Source organism: Toxotes jaculatrix, chromosome 5 (genome assembly GCF_017976425.1).
Source record: "Toxotes jaculatrix isolate fToxJac2 chromosome 5, fToxJac2.pri, whole genome shotgun sequence".
NCBI lineage: Eukaryota > Metazoa > Chordata > Actinopteri > Toxotidae > Toxotes > Toxotes jaculatrix.
In genome coordinates, this window is record NC_054398.1 from 16,417,476 (window position 1) to 16,438,872 (window position 21,397).

The 21,397-nt window shown below is 40.5% G+C and overlaps 1 protein-coding gene across 1 annotated transcript; it reads right to left on the reverse strand.

Annotated features, from left to right (window-relative positions):
- Positions 1-13,606: 13,606 nt before the first annotated feature.
- On the reverse strand, positions 13,607-20,662 carry fbxl22 (F-box and leucine-rich repeat protein 22). Its single transcript, XM_041037397.1, has 2 exons — positions 20,102-20,662; positions 13,607-16,557 (listed from the first exon to the last, which is right to left on the reverse strand). Exons 1-2 carry the CDS (start codon positions 20,437-20,439, stop codon positions 16,209-16,211), a joined length of 687 nt encoding a protein of 228 aa, XP_040893331.1. The 5' UTR covers positions 20,440-20,662; the 3' UTR covers positions 13,607-16,208.
- Between the last annotated feature and the right edge of the window lie 735 nt (positions 20,663-21,397).

The window sequence follows — 21,397 nt, forward strand, 5'->3', positions numbered from 1 at the left end:
GTTCTGAGATTCAGCAAGGGCCACAGAGAGTAGTTCGCTTCTCCTCCATCTCCTCCTTTGAAACAGAAACATCAAGATGGCACTTAGAGTGATGACTGTACCCTGTACTCAGCCATACAACACCTACTGGACCTGCACTTATGCATGAGCTGAAATGAGGCAGTGCATTGTAATGGCTTTCAAATGTCAACAACAGACAGTACATTTATAGTAAAGCCCATTCCGCATAATAACGTGATAAAGTATGCAGAGATGAAGTCATTCAAAATCCTCTGCCTTCATGGGAAAATGTTTAGCAGTGTAGACTGAATCACTGCAACAAGATGGTTCTGATTTGTGGTAGCTGTGTGCATGAGGTGGGTGATTCTCAAGGGAGAGCTGGAGAGCAAGAGAGAAGCCTGGGGTGGTGAGGTTAGATAAGGCGAGGGGGAGGACAGGTGTCAAAGTGTGGTTGCTACAGAAAGTACATGTGGAAGTAGCATGAGGGACCTAAGGGACTGAGGGTCTGACTTACTGCTGCTGCTGTTTCCAGAGATCGCCCCGGTGCAGCTCTGTGCTTATTCTGGAATACACGTGACTCTCTCTCTCTCTCGCTTTCTCTCTCTCTCACATACACACAGACCTCCTATCACTCTACATACAGTACACTAATCCTGTTCCTGCCCCCTCACTGCCCTCTCTCACATTTTTACACTTCCTTTCCTTCAGTGGTCTTTCAGTCAGTCACCTCAGTCGCTTTGCCGACCCCCCATCCCTTTCTCGTCTCATCCCATCTTGCCCACCCATACACACGTGCAAACAGCAGCATCCTTCTTCCATGTGATCTTTAGCATGATGACTTCATTGAATAAATCATTTAAAGATGTAAAAATTTTCATAGATATAAAAAAAAACACCATACAAAGGAATGCATGATTCACAGCTTTCCTTCCAGTTGGCATGTTTGGACACATTTTGTGTAACTTGACTTTAAAGCGGTTAAAAAGTGTCAATCTTCTGTTAAATAAAGATACCATGAGGCAGATGAAGAGAATGGATATGACATGAGCTGCACTGTGCTGAAGTTTTTTTTTTTTCTGTCACTAGAGAAAATGTGCTTCAGGAAACAGTCTGCGTCAAAAAAAAAAAAAAAAAAAAAAAGGCTGAAAGATTCAGACACCAAGTTTGAGCTGCCAGTGGCATCACAGCTAAGCTGATAATAAGGTGATATTTTTCTTTCACCTTAATTTAGAACATACATTTTCAGTCCTGTGACCCAATATTTAGGTCATGAAGACCACATGAACCCAACAGTTATGTGTTTTCTCATAATTCTGAGCGTGTCTGGCGTCCAAGGTTACACTGCACTACATACTGTCACCAGATTTGGGGTAGGCAGAACTATTATACCCAGTAGAGCAGGCTGGGCCATTATTGATGTTATAGTAACAGCAATACTTTTCCTACGACAAGCCAAAATGTCTGTGGTGAAAAAGACCTATAGAGTCCAGTCTTTATTAATGTTGATGATGATGCCAATGATTCTGCTATGGAAGGCCTTCTATTGTATTTTCATTTGAGGCTCTCTTTTATGCTGTTTTCAATACCATGGATGGACATCCAAACTGACTGCACAAAAATGATCATGCCAATATACTGTATCACTCAGCCATGACTGAGGCCATGAGGAATGGTTGGGTTGATGGAACAACTACTCCACAACCTGTTCCTATCCTGATGGCTTTAATTGTAATGCAAATATTTGAACAGATGTTAGATGTTATAGTCATACTACACAGCCTTCACCAGGAACAGGCATACTGGGCACTTATAAAGAAGATGAAGGTGGACATTTAAAAAAAGGTGTGAACTTAAGGACATTTGAGACTAAAGGAAATTAAGAGGGTGTTAATGCTTACTTCAAGGGATAATTGTTTTCATCACACCCATACCAGGGCTTTCGTGTACTGTCTATTTATAGTAAACATTTCCAGGTGCATTAGAGGCAGGACCAAAAGGAGAGACATGCTTACTTGTAATCTCTGAAGAGTAATCTGAAAACTTAATTTCACTAAATAGTACATTCAGAATATGGAGGCCCTAAACATGAGACCACTAGGGACACACCTGTGAGAATTGAAATCTCACCCTAACAGAATATTTTAAAGCTGGGCATGCATGTCACTGTGACCAGGTCTGGTTTAATGTCAACATGTTATCAAACTGTAAAGTTTGGGGATTTTCCCCTGTAGTAGCTTACATGCCAAAAATGTTCCCTTCATTCTCCTTTTTGTGGACGCTGGCCTGGCCTGTGAACTGGGTGTGTGAAGTGTGGAAAATTCCAGGTTTTCTGGAGAGGAGCAGTAACGTGTGTTTACTCCTCCATCTCTCCAGAGACATTAACTAGGTCAAGCGCAAATGAATCTGCCAACAGCCTAAAGAGCAGAGGTGACGGGATGGTGGGGGTTTTGGTGGAGGTGGCTGGACTTTGGGCACAAATCTCATAGTCAGGATGAAACGCTGTTACCTAATTTTAGCACAAGCCTCCCCCATGGCCCATTAACTTTCCAAGGAGGTCTGAATTCATGCAGCATCAGATGGAGCTCAGCTCAGCAGGATCCTGGTTAAACAGTTTAATGGTCACACAGCTAATTATGTATAGCCACAAACTAAGCCAGTCAAGGACACTGAACATTACAGCCATTTATCCTGCACTAAATCTTCCTTTGCTGCAAGCGCCAAGACTTCTGAATGATATGTTTTCTGTTCCCATACAGCACTAAATTTTCCATATATGTTTTTTGTGCATGTGAATCTGCTTCTGCTTATGATTTCATACTGTGTTGGCTGGAGTATGCCTGAGTTAAGCCCATCCTCTCTGTGGTATTTTCATTTAGTCAATAAAACGTGACCATGTAGTGAGACTGTGGGTTATTTTTCCAGATACAGCTTCTCAGCTTCCTCTGTGATAAATATCTATGTCTGCAATCGTGATTGTATTTCCCCTTTGTAAATAACAAGGCCATGAAACAGCAAAACACATTTTAATACAGTACAGAAAAACAATCTGACATTTAAGAGTAATTTTACCTGGGCAGCGTTGTATGTTGCATATTTAAAAAATGCACAGGAGCAGGCACAGGAAGTTGCATAATTATGTAAGTAGGATGCATGATGTAATGGAAACTAACATATATATTTTGGTTTCTAACTTCTCAGACAGATGTGTGTGGCGGTAAAGAAGTGTGAACGGAGGGGAAATAGCTTGAAAACGAAGCTAAGCACATTGAGTCTGACAACTGATCCTCTGGAGGACAGGTTTCAGCCAAATGTTTTAGGCTAATTTACGGGTCTGCTTTTCCACAAGGTCAGGAGGTTCAGAGTGTCACAGATGGTTGAGCCCAGGAGCTGAGGAGCTGGTATTTCTTAGCAAAGAGAAACAGAGAGCAGGGGAATGGGCTTTCAGCAGGTCAATGGGTTTGTGTACATTTGTGTGTGTACGTGCTTGTAAATGTATGTGCAAAGCCACGTGCATTAGTGTGTTTGTATTAGTGTCCCAATTTTTTTTTCTTGTTTTTTGTTTTTTATAGAGTAACCAATTAGTCTTTATTTCTGAATGGAAATTTGGATTCAAAGCCTTCTGTTTCCACTTTACAAAGACTAATTACTGAACCAGAAATGACGTAAGCTCATTTTAAAGGCCTCTCATTTACAGATTTATGTCATAGTGGAGGTTTGCAGTAACTGATTTAAGAGTAATGAGGTTCAACAGCTCAAAGACGAATGCAAGAAGCACAGCCAGAAATCACCAGCTGTACCCAAAATGGCAAATGGCGCTGTGTATCTTAACAGCTTCTCTCTTGCACCTGATAAGGAAACACTTGAGAAGTAAAGCGACTGTGCACTTGCTGGCACTTAACACACACTGACCTCTCATTGTCCTTGGCCTCAGTGCAACTTTTCTGTTCCTCTTTTGTGAAAACATGAGCTCTGTTGCGAGCTGCCCATGGAACAACTTGTATTTCCTGCTTCTGCTGTGACTTAACTGTCACTTCATATACCGCCTGTAAAGGTTCAGGTCATTTTTTAAATCTCAAACTCAGTCTCTGATTCGCTGCAGTGTTATACTGCATTCACACAACGTCATCAGAATGGTAAGAACAGTGCACAAGCATTATTCAAAGATGGTTAACCCTAATGCTAACATGGCAGTCACGCTAGAGCAGCTTGTTGACATCTCTGCAGTTCTTTTCACCAAGTGGCAAATATCACTGGTGTCAGATAATATCTCTGAGAATCTCAGATTTGTGAGTCAGAGGCTGCCATGACTGTTTTTTTTTTTAATACTCAGTTGTTTGCAATTACTGTTTAAACAATTTGAAGTGAACGCAGAAAGAGGGTAAGGGTTTGTCTCTTGTCACCTGAAATTAGGAGATAAATGAAGATCTCATGAAGCATCTGCTAGAATCACCCTGTTCACTTCTGCTGGCAAACAGTTTCCAGGTATGTACTGTATTTAGAGTCTGACATTTTGGGACATGTGCTAGATGAGAAGATTGATACCACTCACTCATTTGCATTGTAAATATATAAAGCTACCACCCGCAGTGTAAACGTAGTATAAAACCTGGGCACAGGTGGAAACAGCTACCCTGACTCAGTGCGAAGGTTACAAAATCTGCCTTCAAGTTATGTGTCAGACTTTTTTCTTGGCGTGCAGCAGTTGCCAGGCAACCAGCGACAACTCAAGGGAGTTAGTGCTCCCAGCCAAGTAACTGTCCAGCACATAACCTTCTGTCAAATGATGAATTGCTATTTTTATGCTTCAAATAATATAAAATCCATGTATTTCCCAAAAGTATTCTATCAAGATTTTTTCAAGCATCCGCTTGGGTGAGCATGCTTTTATCGACAAACAGTTTTTTAGCTGGCACTTACGTATTTATCCATCTGATAGACAGTGGCACGTCATTCAACTTGTGGCTTCAACTTATAAACACCTGTCAGCACGACTAGACATCTGTTTGTTGAATTTAACGCCTTAGGTCCACTCAGTGGGAAATAGTATGCTGGAAAAAAAAAAAAACAAAACTCTTGAATGTTGACACAAATGTCTGCAGAATTTCAGTCAACCCACAAGGAAAGTTTTCTTGTGCCTTCAGTTTTGCCAGTTTTTGAGCATGGGACTTTTTTTTTTCCATCTTTTTGCTGGTGAACAATTATTGAAATACAATAGTGTGCTGCAGAATTTGGGGCAAAAGTGAGTCCCTATTCAGCCCATTGAGTTTCTGCAGAAAGGTTTTGACAAAAAAGACCTCCTGGCTATTCTTACTGTGCCTGACCTGACCTCTGGCATTGCCTATTAAGTTAGAATGTAACAAGACACAGTGTGAAATGTGAGGTCTAGTTTGACCTGTCAGTGAATTCATTTTCTAAAACATTCGCAGAGAGCCAGCTAAAATGTCACGCCTGAGCCATATATCATCCAGGAAGTCATGTGAACGAGGTCAGAGGTCCGAGGGTTCACTGTGAGATAGGTTGCTGTGTTGTACAGTGACGACAGCCACTCATGAAAGGTAACGAATTAATCATCGAGAATCAAGATGCACGACACTTTTTCTAGAACTTTTTTAAGTTGATTTAGATTAGAATTTTTAACAGTTTAAAGTATTCTTACTGCTCCTTAAAGTAAGGTTTTATGACAGACAGAAATGGCTTTCTGAGATCATATATCAGTGATAATAACCGTAAAGCCATGAAAGGGGCCATACAACATTCTGCTGATAATACTTTTATTTAAGGACAAGAATTTGGATGTAGGACTTTCTATTCTATTTTCTTCTTCTATTTTTTTTTTTTTTAAAAAGGCACCAATAGAGTCAAAGTATGTGTATGCCTTTGGATTATTGTTTATCCAGTATATCTTGTTTTAAAGCAAGAAGGTAACTGACATAACTGACCTAAATAATGATCACACATATAAGAGAACATATAAAAGATAGTGTTGGTAAGTGGCAGATCAGCCTGCTACTGCTTTGCTTTTGTTCACCAAGGTTAGAAACCCATTAATGCTCTTTATGTTTCTGATCCTTTCCATCCATGCTCCCCCTGCAATTTGAGTGCTGACAACAAAAGACTGAACGCATTACGAACTCAAGTTGAAAGCCTGTCATTATAAGTAGCGCACTCATGTGCCCATGCTGTGACTCATGAGCATGCTTCATTCAGCCTCCCACTCCTATTTGCACATGTCATCTGCTGCTCTGTCCTCTATCCATGCTAACGTCAGAGGAGGCTGGCTGTCCTCCTACATCGCCTGCAGAGTGTGACCAGTTGGGCAGGCAGCCCGGTCCAAGAAAGCAACCTCTCTGTAGAGGCTGTGATCGACAGACACAGAGGGCCCTCATACTGCCTGTCTAATTACCAGGCCACATGGGGAAGAAGCAAACAGCACACGGTGTAAGATATCAGCTCACTGAGCTCCTTCACATCCTGCACTGCATTTGACTCTGTCCTTGCCTGAAGCCCAGCCAGGGAGCATCATTGGTGTCTTCGCTGTCTTCCCCTTTAGTGTTCCAGTTCCTCCCTCACATGCACTCTGGCCGGAGCTCGGCAGCCTTTGTGGATGCTCTGACAGACAGAAACAGAAATAGCTCCACAAATAGACCCATCCTCTGGCTCACAGGGGAGCAGTAGCCCCACTTCTGTGCGCTCTTGCCTCCTATTTCGTGTGTGCCTCGGGCCAAAACAAGTTAGCTAAGAACCACAGGGAAATCAAATTTGGAATTATTAGATCGTACAGAAAGTATCGAGGGAGAAAGAGAAGTGTGTGCATAAATACATATTGTTATGAAAATAGGTTGATTTCTGGAGCTTTCTGCTGTCTGTCAATAACACAATCTGGAGCATCTTAATTTGAAATGATAGCAAAAGTAGGTGGTTGTATTTACCTCACATCACCTTGTGTAACAGATTTGCCATAACTTGTAGTTCTCTTTTAATCTACGGCGTAATAAATCGAGAGACACACTACCTTTGAACATAGTCAATAAGAAAATGAAAGTAGCCATTTATCTCCTGGATGCCATTAGTGTGATGATTGGATTTCTCATGTTACATGATGCTTTGTGGATGAAAGGAAGGAAGCAGCACTCGCACTGAGAGAATATGTGGAAACTGAGCCTGCACTACACTAGCATAATGTGGAGGAAAAAAATCAGCATTGACTTTAAATATAGTATCTTCATTTTACTGGGATATGTGTCAAATTTAACTGTTAGGACAGAGTGTACATTCAGTAAAACTCACACTGAGAGAGGTTTAATACTGAGTTCTCTCAGCAAGGTCTGCATATAAAACTGGGATAAAATCTTGATGCGGTTTCACCGCGTGTGAAAGTGGGAGGTGAGAGACTGCCAACGACTGAGTCAAACCTCCGTCTGTGTGGCAGTTCCTAAGCCATTTCTTTTTCTTTTTTCTTTTTTTGTTGGCTTTTTGGCTGTCATGTTGTGACAGACACAAATATTGTCTCTTTCCTGGACTCCATGTGTTCTTGAGCTGGCCTTCCATTCCCCTGCTCTGCATCATCTCTCTTCCGTCTTTATCTCCCTCTCTGCTGCGTGACCCATCTCATTTCAGCACTTTGCACAATATCAGTATGGGTGTGCAGAGAGGAAGACAAATCATAACTCTCAGGTCTAAGTAACAGTCCTTGAATGTTGTATAAGTACTTGAATGTGCATTGCTGCTTAAAAAAAAATGAAGTGATTTTATCTTTTCTCACTCTCAGTTTTTAGATAAATACCCTGTGTGTAGCCTAGATGTGAATCATCATACAATTCTAGGATTATATATGTGTGAGCATGGCAACAAAAGGCTACTGCTCTCTAAATAATTCACAACTGTGGCCTTAGCCACAAGGCAGACTCCTGAGAGCCATCTAAGGACTGAGACCTCAATGAGCCTTTGAGATACTCCCACAGGAAACATGAAGAATAAAGTGCCTGGGACAAGAGAGGCAAAGCACTGCTACATTATTAAAATGATCTCTCCATCTGCAGACCGGACCCTGAGGACAGACTCACACCTACTCAAGCAGGTGTAAGATAGCACACGAAAGCACTGAAGTTCACAGATGCAACAAGCATCCAAACGGAAACATGCCTTACGGGGAAGTATCTCTAATCAAACTCTAACAGGGAGTTTTGAGCAGACCTCTCAGATTCAGAGATGTTTACATTCGTCCCTTAATGCGTCTGCAACCTAGATAAGATTTATCTACATTCCATGTTCATGTGGGCACATCCAAACATCTCCCTTTCCCAGATCAATTTCAGAAATCCCACTGCAAGTGTTGCCGGTTGGAGAAACAGGAGTAGTGGAATAAGTATTTAGAAGTTTTCCCTGAGTAAAAGTAGCAACACCACAATTTAAACACACTCTACTACAAGTAAAAGTAAATTCAGAAATCTGAAAAGTAAAAGTTAATACTTTCAAAAGAAGTTATTTAGTTAAATGAGTGGTTTTTCAAAATTAAATTTGAATGTCCTCTCAGCTTGTCTTATTTGCATTTGCTGTTGACAGATACATGGCAAGAGGTATCTGATCAGCTTAGGACACATGAAGTGGCCAAGTGTAAATGTGCTTGTTTCTTACACCACTAATATTCACATGTGATAACAGAGGCAGGAACTCAAGAATTTACAACCTATTTATGCCCTGTCTCATTCAGGAGAAGATAACACACGCTTCCACTGTCTAGACTGCATTGCTCATCGCCATTGTAGAGTTTTAGGTTACAGCTAAACTCTTGCGACAGAAAGATTGAGGTCGTAAAATGTTGCATTTACTAATCAGTGACCCTGCATCTGATATCACACCCAGGCTCTGATATCCTCAGTAGTGAATGAGATCAACAGAGCCCCTCTCTCAGACAGAGCCCCTCCCTCAGACTGGCTCTGGACGAGCACTCAGTCACGGACTCAAAAACACACACTCAAACAAAAAAAAAAAAAAACACAAACCCTCCCTCTTTTCCTTTTCCTCCCTTTGCTCTGCTGAAGCCTCTACACCCCCTCCTCCCGTCCATAGATGAGTAATCAGTGGATGGATACTGGAAATACCTCCCATGGCTGACCTTATAAGGCTGTCAGGAAACTGCTGATTTCGAGTTTCAGGGCTCAGATGGCTACCCCTTGCCTTTTACCTCCATTGCTTCAGTCCCCCCGCCCGCTATTACCGCCAGCATCCTGTCTCTATCAGCTCATATTTCACACAGGGGAAAGGCCTGCTCTGTTAGCTCCACAAAGGCCTTCTCACAGCATGAATCCTCAAGATAACACGCTGGACCTTTGCTTGCTGCCACCCTGAGAGCATCTATGTATGATATTGGGAATATGCTCTGCTAATAGCAGGGTGCAGACTATATGTTATTTACCCCCCCCCCCAAAATGTTTGGCACTGTGTGTATAACATGTATATATTTATCATTTCAGACCAGACAGTAACAATTGCTCTCTGTTTTTATTAGAGAACACATTCACATGTTTTTAGTCCAGCTCATTAAAATGCTGTTTACCATGACTTGAAGTTGTGCTATGCAACTTGATATCTGCAGTAAAACCTCACAGACATTACCCACTCGGGTGAGGTTTCTCAGTGAGTTCAGAAACAGGCTTCTGGACAATAGTTTAGTCTATTTTCAATCACCAGGATAAATGTGCTTTGTGAGTCCACTTTCTATCAGGTTCTATCGCTTTGTTTCTTTTGACTATATCCAACCCAGCAGCAGGAAAAGTTTTCAAATACACTGAATGAAACCAGACTGACAGCATGGTTTGTGTATATTTTTTACATGCAAAATTTCCTGAAGCTTGTAACAAATGGCTCACTGGACAGTGTTTAAACCCACTGAGAGGCTGCAACAGAATATTTCTCAAAGTGGTCCAGTGCATGATTATAAATTAAACTACCTTTTAAAAAAGGGGAACTGGTTTTACACATCAAAGTCTGTTTACAGGTCATGAGGAGCACTACTGCATATGGAGAAAAAAGTTGTAGAAAGCCTTTTGTGGCTCCAAAGGGAGCTGCACAAAATTTGATGAATTGCTTCAAGTGAGGCCAGGGTTGGTTCTGTCTGAAGAATACAGGTTTGAACATGAAAAACTCAGAGGGAGTGGAATTAAAAAGGAGTGAGCTTAGCAGACCTCTGCAGCCCACTCTGAGCTAGCAGCTCAAAGCTACATTAGCTGCTACTAGCACAACACCCACATTTCCCACCAAACTACTGGCACTTGTGTTGCATTGTAGGTAAAGTAGGTGCCAGATTTTGACAAGGAAGAAAGTACATGAAAATAAAATGGTGATTCTGCTGCGCTGCTTTTGATCCTTAGTGAGTCTAATTGTTTTATAGCAGAGCAATGCTAAATCGGTGAAGTACTCTTGTAAGGTCTAGGTTGAAAAAACAGTGAGACACAGTTGCTGTGAAGCTGTTGAAAACCACAGTAACTGCACAGGATTATTTCCACTAGTTCAACTTTCCTTTTTAGTCACAGCAATGGATTTCAAAAGTAATTTGCTGTAAGCTTAGGAACTAAAACAAACATTACCACTGGGTGGCAAGGGAGTTAAGAGTAAGAGAGCACACTTTCCAAATGGCCTCATACAAGTACAAAAACCTGTAACCTCTCTGGAATTGTGATTATTTCTCACTGTTGCTTCTAGTATGCTCCTGCCACCTGCCAGGATCCTGGTTTAGCATAATACATATTAAAATACACATTATACTAACAAATAAATGATTAAAATATAGACTTCTGTCTTTTGTGATTCACATTAAAATGTAATAAGCACATATCTTCCTAACTACATGCAAAAAAATGCTACATCATTCACATCCCAGTCTCTCATCACTCCATGTGATGCCGCTTGTTGAAAGCTGAGCAGCTAATTAAAATGATTAGAGAGTTAGCTGTTTCCCTCGGCTGAAAATTTTTAATGAAATTTGTTATTCTAATGGAGTGAGAGTAACAAATTTAATCAATCCCTTAGAATTAGCCTTTTATATGATTTCGTGTTAGGACCGCAGAATTGAAATTTTGCTGTTCATTTAGTTACAACTTTAGCAGTGTCTGCAGTGTTCCTTCTCTATATTTTTCGGTGTCAGATTGCTAAGTAAATTTATTCACACTACTGCACTCTACTTGTACTTGTACTTGACAAGAGTGATTTCATTTTATTCTACTTGCATCTTTTACATTACCATTTTTTTCAAAAAAAAAATTGACAGCTACAGTAACTTTGTAAATTAAGATTTTACAAACAAAAGCTCATTTAATATGACATATTATACTCCAAGGCGTAAACTAAACAGTTAAAATTTTCTCTGCCTCAATCAGCTGCAACATCAAAATGATGCTTATTCAGTCATCAGTAATATGAATCCGATAACATAATAATTCAGTACCTAATAATATATAAGTGGCCAGAGTCATTTTGATGCATAATGAGTGATTTTACTTTTCTTACTTAAAGTACATTTTGCTATTAATACTTTTTATTTGTGTAACATTGTGAGTGCACGACTTGTACTGTTAATGGAATAATTTTACATGTGGTTTACATGTGGTTTAAATATTTCCTCCACCACTGATGATGCACCTCTTCCAGTCTTGGGTGGATGATTTGGTTGAAGTTTTATAGAAAGCAAAACAACAGCAAACAAGCAGATGCTAAACATCTAAACAATTCTGTGTCATCAGTGGTGTGGTTACATAATAGAGAATGAAAAGACAAATACAGGCGATGAGACGTCCTCCAGTGTTTCAGCTGAATAATCCCTTGGGCCATTCAAACAAATCTGCTCTCTTCTTTTTACCATATCTTCTGTAGCAGTGTTGTAAAGATAAAGCGTTTCATCTTGATTGATGCTTCAGCCACAGGACTGTTGGCACAGTATTCGACTTAAGCACTTTTGGACGTGAACCCTCTAACAGACTGTTCTCATAAAGGAGGGTTATAATTGCAAAGTGTGGGCTGTTTGAAGACATGGTCTGCCCCAACCCCCAAACCCAGACTGCTCCACCTCAGCCAGGGTTGCTTAAACAAGTTTTAGGCCCTTAACACTCCACAGTGGAGACAGATGTATGTGGGGGTCCACATTTGATCTTGGAGGATTTTTATTGCGACCACTCTCATATGACCAATGCTTTGTACTACAAAATAAGGCCTACACAAGAACACGATTCCACTGAATGTACTAGTAGAGATCCAATAAAAGTACATTTGCATTACATGAAACGTTTGAGATCTGAATGACAGATACGGTGAATTTCCATAATATGTATTTACGAGCTTGCAGAATAACTGAAATATCAAATCACTCATACAGAAAATGCTTGTTCAGCCCAGACTAACTTTCTCTCACAGTTTAAGAAATAATTTTCAACACAGAAGCCACTATTTTCAAACACAAGCTGGCCTTTTGTTCTTTGGTACAAATCATTACTTTTCCCTGGATTCCTTGAAAGTGAAGGCTGTGCTTGGATACTTTATTCACATTTCAGATGTAATGAGGGAGCTGTATAAATGAGGAGTCGGACAGTGTTGCACACATCAGTAATAGTCTGGTAACAAAAAGGCTGCAGCTGCCTCACGTTGAATAGCTTGCACAGCAACATGCAGTGCTTTCAAGGACACACATGTGGGTCATTCCATACTAACTCACCCCTTGAGCCTGTTTTTCATTGGGTTCAGGAAATTTTCAAGTTAAAGCTTGTAACGGCTTTGTTTTCTTGTGACAGTTGGTTTCTTCTTCTAGGCTTTTTCCAGCAGAGCAGGGATCCATGATCTTACTATCACACCAAACTGCTTAATGATTTAAATAGCAATGACTGCACTCTTTTATACACTTCTGGCTCTGTTGCGATCTGTTTTGCAAGAATCCACACAAACCTGAGGGATTTGCCCAGACTTTTTCTTTTTTCATTTTTTATGCCACTAGTTGATAATGTCAGAAATTAGTTCAGATAAGTCTGAAATAAAGATATGTATTGAGCTGAGGAAGTAAGACTAATATTTTGTCAAGACATGGATGGAACAGATAGAACCAAACCATTACAGGCTGTAACTTGCAAATTTCCTGAACCCAATAAAAATCAGGCTCCATAAGTATCACGCAGATCTGTGCCTTGCCACAATTCTATCTCTGAGCTCTTTGGGCAGTTCCTTTGACCTCATGATTCTCATTTGCTCTGACATGCACTGTGGGCTGTAAGGTCTTATATAGACAGGTGTGTGGCCTTCCTAATCAAGTCCAATCAGTATAATCAAACACAGCTGGACTTCAATGAAGGTGTAGAACCATCTCAAGGATGATCAGAAGAAATGGACAGCACCTGAGTTAAATATATGAGGGTCACAGTAAAGGGTCTGAATACTTATGGCCATGTGATATTTCAGTTTTTCTTTTTTTTAATAAAACTGCAAACATTTCAACAATTTCGTGTTTCTCTGTCAATATGGGGTGCTGTGTGTACATTGATGAGAGGAAAAAATGAACTTAAAAGATTTTAACAAATGGCTGCAATATAACAAAGAGTAAAAAATTTAAGGGGGTATGAATACTTTCCGTACCCACTGTATATTTAGGAAAGACAAAAAAACCTCCAGATGTGATAGAACAGTGTTAATACTACACAGAATCAAATTTGGCAGATATCAATTTTTTAAAATTAAAGATTCTTAACTCATTTAAAATTTGTTTATTGTTATTAACTTGATTACTGTATGAGATTCAGCAACAACTATTCACACGAATACATGTTGTAAATGATCCTTTTTCTTGAATCTTCAGTTCAGTACTGTCAGCCCAATCCAGAAAAAAATAAAAATATGAAATATAAGTGATTGGTGAGGTTTAGAATACACATACAAAGAATCACAGAAATTATTAAATTGAGCTCTGATGGCCAAAGTTCGAAAAGCCGTGACATGAACTGGAAAAATTCAGAATTCTGGGTGAGCTAGCATGGAAGGACTCGTCGTTCAAGATTGTCTTCTTCTGAAACTATAGGACCATGAAAAACCTGCCCCTATACAGAAACAAGCAGAGCAGTGTCACTTTGACAACATTGTGTTGTTACATGCCTCAGTCCTGTTATTGTGTTGGAGTGCTACAGGCAGCCGGATGTGCCTCCGGAGTATCCCCACCTGGGACTCATAACTCTTAATGGTCTAGGCAAGAACCTTTTCTTGATAGTAAATAATATGGCGTTTGTTGTCTGGCCGCTAAACAGCGAGCCTCTGTCTCAGTACAACAGCAGAGTTATATTTATCAAGTTGGTTTGGGGCTTTCTTTGTCACACATTATTGTATAGTCAAACAGCACATGCTCTACTGTCCTCACCCACCCTTGGGGGCTGTCTTTTTATTTTCAGTTTAGTCTATGTAGTATTACAGGCATCCCATGTGTCTTCAGAGCTATCGTGTGGAGGAAATGTTGAAAATATTGTGATTCTATCTAATTTGAATGTGCTCTGACTCTTATCAACTCAATATGCAAAGTTTTTTTTTTGTTTTACTGGAAGATAAAATTACTCTTCAATGTACTCTTAATGCTTATCTGATGACTTAAAAGCTGTGTTGATTCTTTTTGTGTTAATTGATCCTAAAACATTTTGTATAATGAAGCTGAGAGAAAGTGTCTAGACACAATTTACAATCATCAGTGCCATGATTTTTGAATACAGCAATACAGTTCTGTTTATAGCTCATTTTGCCTCAGTGGTGATATTACATGGAGCCATTATCATTTATATACATGTTCCTTTTTAAATGACAGCACCAGATAAACATTTTTAATAATTATTTTTAAGCTATTTAACACCATTATAGAATGCGAGTAGGTTGAACAAATATTATAAATCTGAAAACTGTAACAGGTCTAATTTGTGTGAGTTCATCATTAGGCAGATTCTGATTCACATTCACAAAAAACTTTTTATTGTACATCACAAAATGGGGGAAATTTTAGTTTGAAGCTAATAAATAAGTAGAAAAAAACCCAAACAAAAACATGAAGTAAAAAAAACACACAGTATAGTGACCTTTTTTTTTGAACATCAAAAGCTTGTTCTTCATTAAGTTGACCTGTCATTTTTTAGAGATGCAGTCACAGGACGGGATGGGTAGAGTTCCTGCACTGACATGTCTTACCACGACACAGACAGAGCACAGTGCACCCACACAACTTCTGTTCTTTTTTACTGTGTAGGTGTGCATCACTCCCTTGGGGGAGGTGATATTTTAATTAAACTATCATATGCTATTAAAGGAATAGTTCATCATTTTCAGTTCATCGTTGGAAAATGTGTTTATTCACTTTCTTGCTGAGAGTTATTTGAGATGATTGATAACACCCTCACATCTCTATGGTCAATATTTGGCCTTGGCAAGCAGCTAGTTAGCATAGCTTAGCATAAAGACTGAAAAAGCCGAGGGAATCCTATCCTGGCTCTGATCATCTAAAGATCACTAATTAACAAGTCACATTTTGTGTGTTTTCATATGTACAAAACAGTATGTGGAAAAAAGATGATCACCGGGGGCGGTTTCTTAAACATAACCCCCTACATAACACAGCAAAATGACATTTCCTTACTCTGGTTGTACTGAAACAAGATTCAGCGTGTTAATTAGTGACTGAATTAGAGTTTGCTGCTTGGTGATTTATTTACTTTTGGGTATAGCCAGGTAAGATGTTTGCTTACGCAAAGTGGCTGTTGACTATAGCTTCATATTTACTGCACAGACATGAGAATGGTATCAATCTTTTCATCTAACTCCTGATGAGAAAGTGAACTAGCATATTTCTTACAGTAACATAGAAAAACACAGAAAATGTGTATTATAAAATATAAAATTCTTCATTTATTGATTAACAGTTACTGTTAAGGCCACCTGTGTGTATAAGACTTCATTGTGAGTGTGTGTGGAATTCTCTCTGGTTAGAAAAAAATGGAATAGAGACGGCTTAAAAAGCATGTCTTAGTAAAGAAGATTCATGTTCAACATACAGTGTATAAAAAGATATCAAAAGGGTGTAAAATACTTCTATTAAATACAAAAACAAATCAGAACAGCAGTGTAACACAGACATGTCCTTAAATAATCCAAATGTCACAGAAATGCTTTTCCCTGTGGTCCATGTGAAAGCATGTGAAGCCCCTCCCTCAGGAGAACTGCAGGACTTTCTGCAACGTCCTCCTGAGTGGCACCCTCTCCTCAGGCTTGCTGTCAGGGATCATATCAGCGCTCCTCTCTGCACTCAGCTGGATGCCTGGCCTCTTTTCCCTGACAGCCTGCAACCCCTCTTGAGTGATGTTCCTGCAAAAGTCCACCTTCACCTCCTCCAGACTGTCTCCATGAGCCACCACACCCTCCAGGCTGCAGTTGGTGATGCGGACGCAGTTCTCCAGGTGGAGGCAGCGAAGCTTCCTGCAGCTCTGCAGCACGGAGATCACATCTTGGTCAGTGATGTGTCCACAGCCAGACAGGCTTAGCTCCAGCAGGTTGGGACACCTGTGGCACAGACAGGTGCAGTAACATCATTAACCAATGACTGGTTTCCACATAAGTGATCTAGTACAACCAGTACAACACCTGATGTGTGTCACCTTTACTCATCGTGCCTTAGGCCATATAATAAAGGGCAGGATTAGTTTGTTTGGAGAAGGACTAGTCTTAAGTAAGCAAAGCTGTTTGGCGTGTGCTTGTTTTCAGATGAATACTCTTCAGGTTTCTTGAATAGAATGAGATAATGGAGAGGAACAGAGATCAGGGGACCTGATCTGAGCCATATGTGAATGAGACATAAACAGCACCACTGAGAGGCAGCAACATGATCTGTTTAACGATAGAGCAGTTTAATACCTAGACCAAGCTATCTTTTCTTTACACTGGGTCCCACTGGGCTTAAATGTTTCCGTCCTTTAACAAGCTTTTGCGAGTAAATGGAGTATGTTGCTATCGCACAGAACAATGACAGGATGTCTGATGAATTACAGCAAAGAGAAAATACATTTTCTCATGCTTAATTCTGAGGGAATTACATCAAAAAATGCATGCGAATTGTTGCCGTGAAAATGCGTGTGTTTACTGCATGTTTCCACCCAGTATCAGGAGTGCACTGCAACCTACTGGCAGGCTGGCAGCACAGAGCTGGCAGACAGACACTCTGATGGCAAAGGATCGGGGATGTCATTCACGTTCACTGATGCAGATTACATAAAGACTTACATAATCTTACCACTTTACCACATGTGAGCCAAATATATTCCAGTTGCCTGCAAGTGTTGAGGGTGCTGTCCCAGTAACCTCTGAACATGGGATAGCATAGTCTATCCACGTGCCTGGTTGCATTATTGCATGGGGCCAATGTGGGGATTTTATCAGCGGATGTGACTGCACATTATTGACATTAACCACAAACAAAAAAAAAAAAAAAAAAAAGGAGAAAAAAAGGAGGAAGCAGAGCAGTGGAATGACAAGACTTCAAAGCTGGTTGCACTGGTGACATTTAGAGATTCAGTTGTTTCAGTTGCTCTCTAATAACTACAGCTAGTGTGCCTCAACAGGGAAGGTTCAGAATGGAGGCAAACATGATAGGTATAAAAACTTCATCAACCTTTGTTACATAATCCTCCCTCTCATGGCACCTCCCCTCACTTTGTGCAGATTGTTGTTGTGTGTTGCTGTTGTTTTTTTTTTCCACAAAAGCACATAATCATCTTCATGCCACCTTGTCTTAATCTAGCCTTACCAATCTATCTATCTATATTGTATGCCACAAACATGTCTGCAGTATTTCCTTGGTTCCATTAAAGTCTGAGACATGATGTAGTTCACATTAAAACACACAACAGGGAGGACAGTCTGGTCTGAGCTGAGCACAAGCAGAACACCACACCGCTAACCTGTAATCATCTCTCTAATGACCTCTTTGGTTTCCTGACGGTTATTCTGTCTGGTCAAATTATCCAGTGAACTCTGAAAGGAACTAAGGCATATATTTAACATTCCGCTCCTTTGGGTCTGTTAAGTGGAAGGGCTTCTTTCAAACATGCTAAATGGGTTTTGGGAATCTTTTACTATCTATATTCAGTAGTGAATATTTTCAAAAGCAGCTGTCAGACGAAACTGTGCGTACTTTGTGAGCAGAAGTCATTATTTATAACCTAAATAGTCACTCAAGACGTGCTTGTACTTGTTTTGTAAGAGAAAGCATCAATTTATTCAAATGGTGCATAACTCATCTTGGAATGAAACTACTAAGAAATATTTAAACATGAAAGCCAAAGCTTCACGTGCCACCCACGGTGCAACCCACACTACACGGCATGCTTAGCATGTTAATTCATGTTGCATAATTCTAATACTGTGACCTGAAGATAAACAACATCAAATAAGTGAGTTCTTGATAAATGATTTACCGTCGTCATCTGGTCTTATAGGAGCATTACACTGGAAACTACACTATAAAGAGGCCCACTGACATGCTATGTTTTATAGTTTTTTCCATGAACATAAAAAAAAAAAAGGCAGACATGAGTCTGGCGTCAGAGTTTGCGTGGAGTCTTATCCAGGAAGAGGCAGGCAGAGACAGACGCACATGTTCATTCCTCTGACAGCAACAAAGAGCCAATTGTAGGCTCCACCTGCCTGCTTAAATCTCCAGTCTGCAGCTGACTGGGAGGGTCTGAAGCCAAATCACTCTTTATCACCCCCACAGCTTCTCTGTGTCCCCTCCCACTTTGTCACGTGCACTTGCTTTCTTCTCCCTATTTGGGCGGGTTTATCAGTATGCAGTGAGTGTGCCTTCAGCCCGTTGAGATACAGGATCCAGACAAAGTAGGTGGTTCTAGTTTTGACTGGCTTCGCAGCTCTCATGTTTTGCGTCTCAAATTTCACAATACAGGAAATCCTCACAGGGTCATACACGTAGCCCACGAGCCAGCCCCTCTTCCCTCCTGTTGTCCCGGCCAGCTGCGGGCGGCCAGGCTCCCTCACATCAACGGTTATTACTGGCTACCTAGAAGAAATTATCCAGAGACCTCATTATGCCTCTCCAGGCTGATTCCTGCATGCAGCCAGCCATGCACACAAGGCCAAAAGCCAACAAAGCTACGTTTCAGTGACCTAGCAAATACAACTGTCACATCATTCAATAAATATAATTTGATATCTGACCACAGTTATGTTAGTTAATAGAATCAGTCTTCTGTCCCACAGATGTGTCATTTTTCTGTTTCTATGGCCAGCTCCGGATACACCATCTGTTTCTAATGATTTTGTTCCCTGCTGCCAACAGCTAAACCTGGCAGTCTCAGCAAGCCATGTGCCTCTACAGGAAAACAATTTAGTTCCATGCGGTGGGTATGAATGACCCTAAAAAACCCAGAAACTGTGTGATCATGTTCGAGACATATCTGACCAAAAATTTAATTTTTTTTTTTAAGCCAAAATTATGAATGTTCACGTGTAACACTAAGCAGTGAGATCTGAGACTCGACTCCAGTAAAGTATTTTCACATCATCTTGTTAAAAGCTGCTACAGGGACTGACTAAATGACAGGAACACCTTACAACATAGTGAAACCCAAAAAATTTGCAGCTACTCAGTTTCAATTTTAACTGATGATGTGTTTGAATGGTGTTAATTCACCTCTATGGTCACATTTGAGATTGTGGTTTGTAGTATTAGGGGTCGGGACCCTGACAAAAGGTCAGAGGATAAATATGAAGGCCCGTGAGAGAAACAATAAGAGTTTAAAACAGGGAAAGCATGTTTTGCTTCGATTTTTTCTTATTTTTTAGTGGATTACAGGATAATTTTACTTCAAATTTTTTAGGTAAATCACTCTTTGGTTGAAGTAGTCACAGCCTGTAGATACAGATTATGGCAGGTCACAGACAGGCATCTCTTTGTTTAAGGGGTCACAAGTCAAAAAGTCCCTAGTGCTGTTATATCCACCTTCTGTTGGTGTGTTTTGTGGCCGAAAAACTATTGCTGGTCGTCTTTTATAATAGGTGACAAAGCAATGGAGAACCACACACAAAAACTCACATGTGGCAGACATGGGCCAGGAAAGTGCTGACGAGGCTCTCATGTTTACTGCAGATATCCTTCTGAAACGAGCTCTTCAGCCAGTCCTCGATGTTGCACACTTGCAGGACCCTGCTGGAATACCAGCAAATAGTCAAGTAACGCAAAGAAGGTCCCAGCACAAAGTTGTCCCTCCTCAGCTGACACGGGGAGCTGAAGTGGAGTAGATTCCAGAGACAGGGGTCCAGGAAGACCTCACGCAGCTGATGACAGGTAAGGGACAAATTCCTCCGGCTGTCCTTGTCCAGGAAGGAGAAAAGGTGAAGGAGACACTCATGGTTGAGTTGGGTGAGGTGCATGGTGAGCCGTCCCAAGACAGAAAGAGGGGCCTCGTCCCTGGGGCGGTGATAGGCCTGCTGGTAGGCAGCAACAATGAGCCCACAGCCTGCATTGTGTGGCCTAGATACATGATGCCTTCTCAGGCACACGCTGGAGGCCTGCACATATAAGGCTGTGGAGTGCAGGCTATTTTGGGAAGACAACTGCCGGTACGGTCAAAGATGGAAGTGTTTGAGCCATACGCTCCCTTTCCATCTGTCATGGCTCTCAACAGGCAGCAAGCGCTGGACTGAGCCAGATGTTTACTCTGCTCTGGCCTAATTCTCAGATACATATACACACTGAGTGACACACAAGAAGGAGACGCATATCCATAATGCACTGCAACACAATAGCCCTGCAACTGCAATGAATACCTCCCTGGTTAAAGTGTGCAGCTGTTGTAGAGACTTTGAGTTGTAATTCACTCCAAAATGTGTTTTGTATGATTTTTTCTTCCCTTTGATGTTTGACCTTCGGTGTGTAGAATGATGTATGAGTACAGTTTGACACAAGAAGGCGGTTTTCACATTCAAAAATTTTCAACTAGGGAGAAAGATGCAGATGCAATTTCAAAAATGTTTAACAAGGCAGTTGAACATTTTTGTGAAAAAAAAAAACAAAACACGTCAAAGTATTGTCTAAAAAAAAGTCTTTAAACCAGTCTGGAAAGGATGTTTAAGTTGTTGTTAGTGTGTCGTTTCAAGACATACTGTAGATAACAATCATTACAATTACAACATTAATTTACAAAGGCAGTATTTACAGTTGTAGACACCTATTGTACTGGATTAAATGAAGGCCTAATAAACACGACTTTAATGATGCATTTTCCTTTATCATGTTAAAGATAATTATAGAGCCTAATAATTTCATAACCTGAACCTGGCAAGCCTTTCATGTGAGTGAAAGTCACAAGTACAAACAGTATTACGCAGG

Coding starts and splice junctions, on each gene's coding strand:
- fbxl22 (XM_041037397.1), bottom strand. CDS start 20,439: ATGCACCTCACCCAACTCAACCATGAGTGTCTCCTTCACCTTTTCTCC. Junction 16,558..20,101: donor CTGGCCCATGTCTGCCACAT/GTGAGTTTTTGT, acceptor TCTGTGCCACAG/GTGTCCCAACCTGCTGGAGC.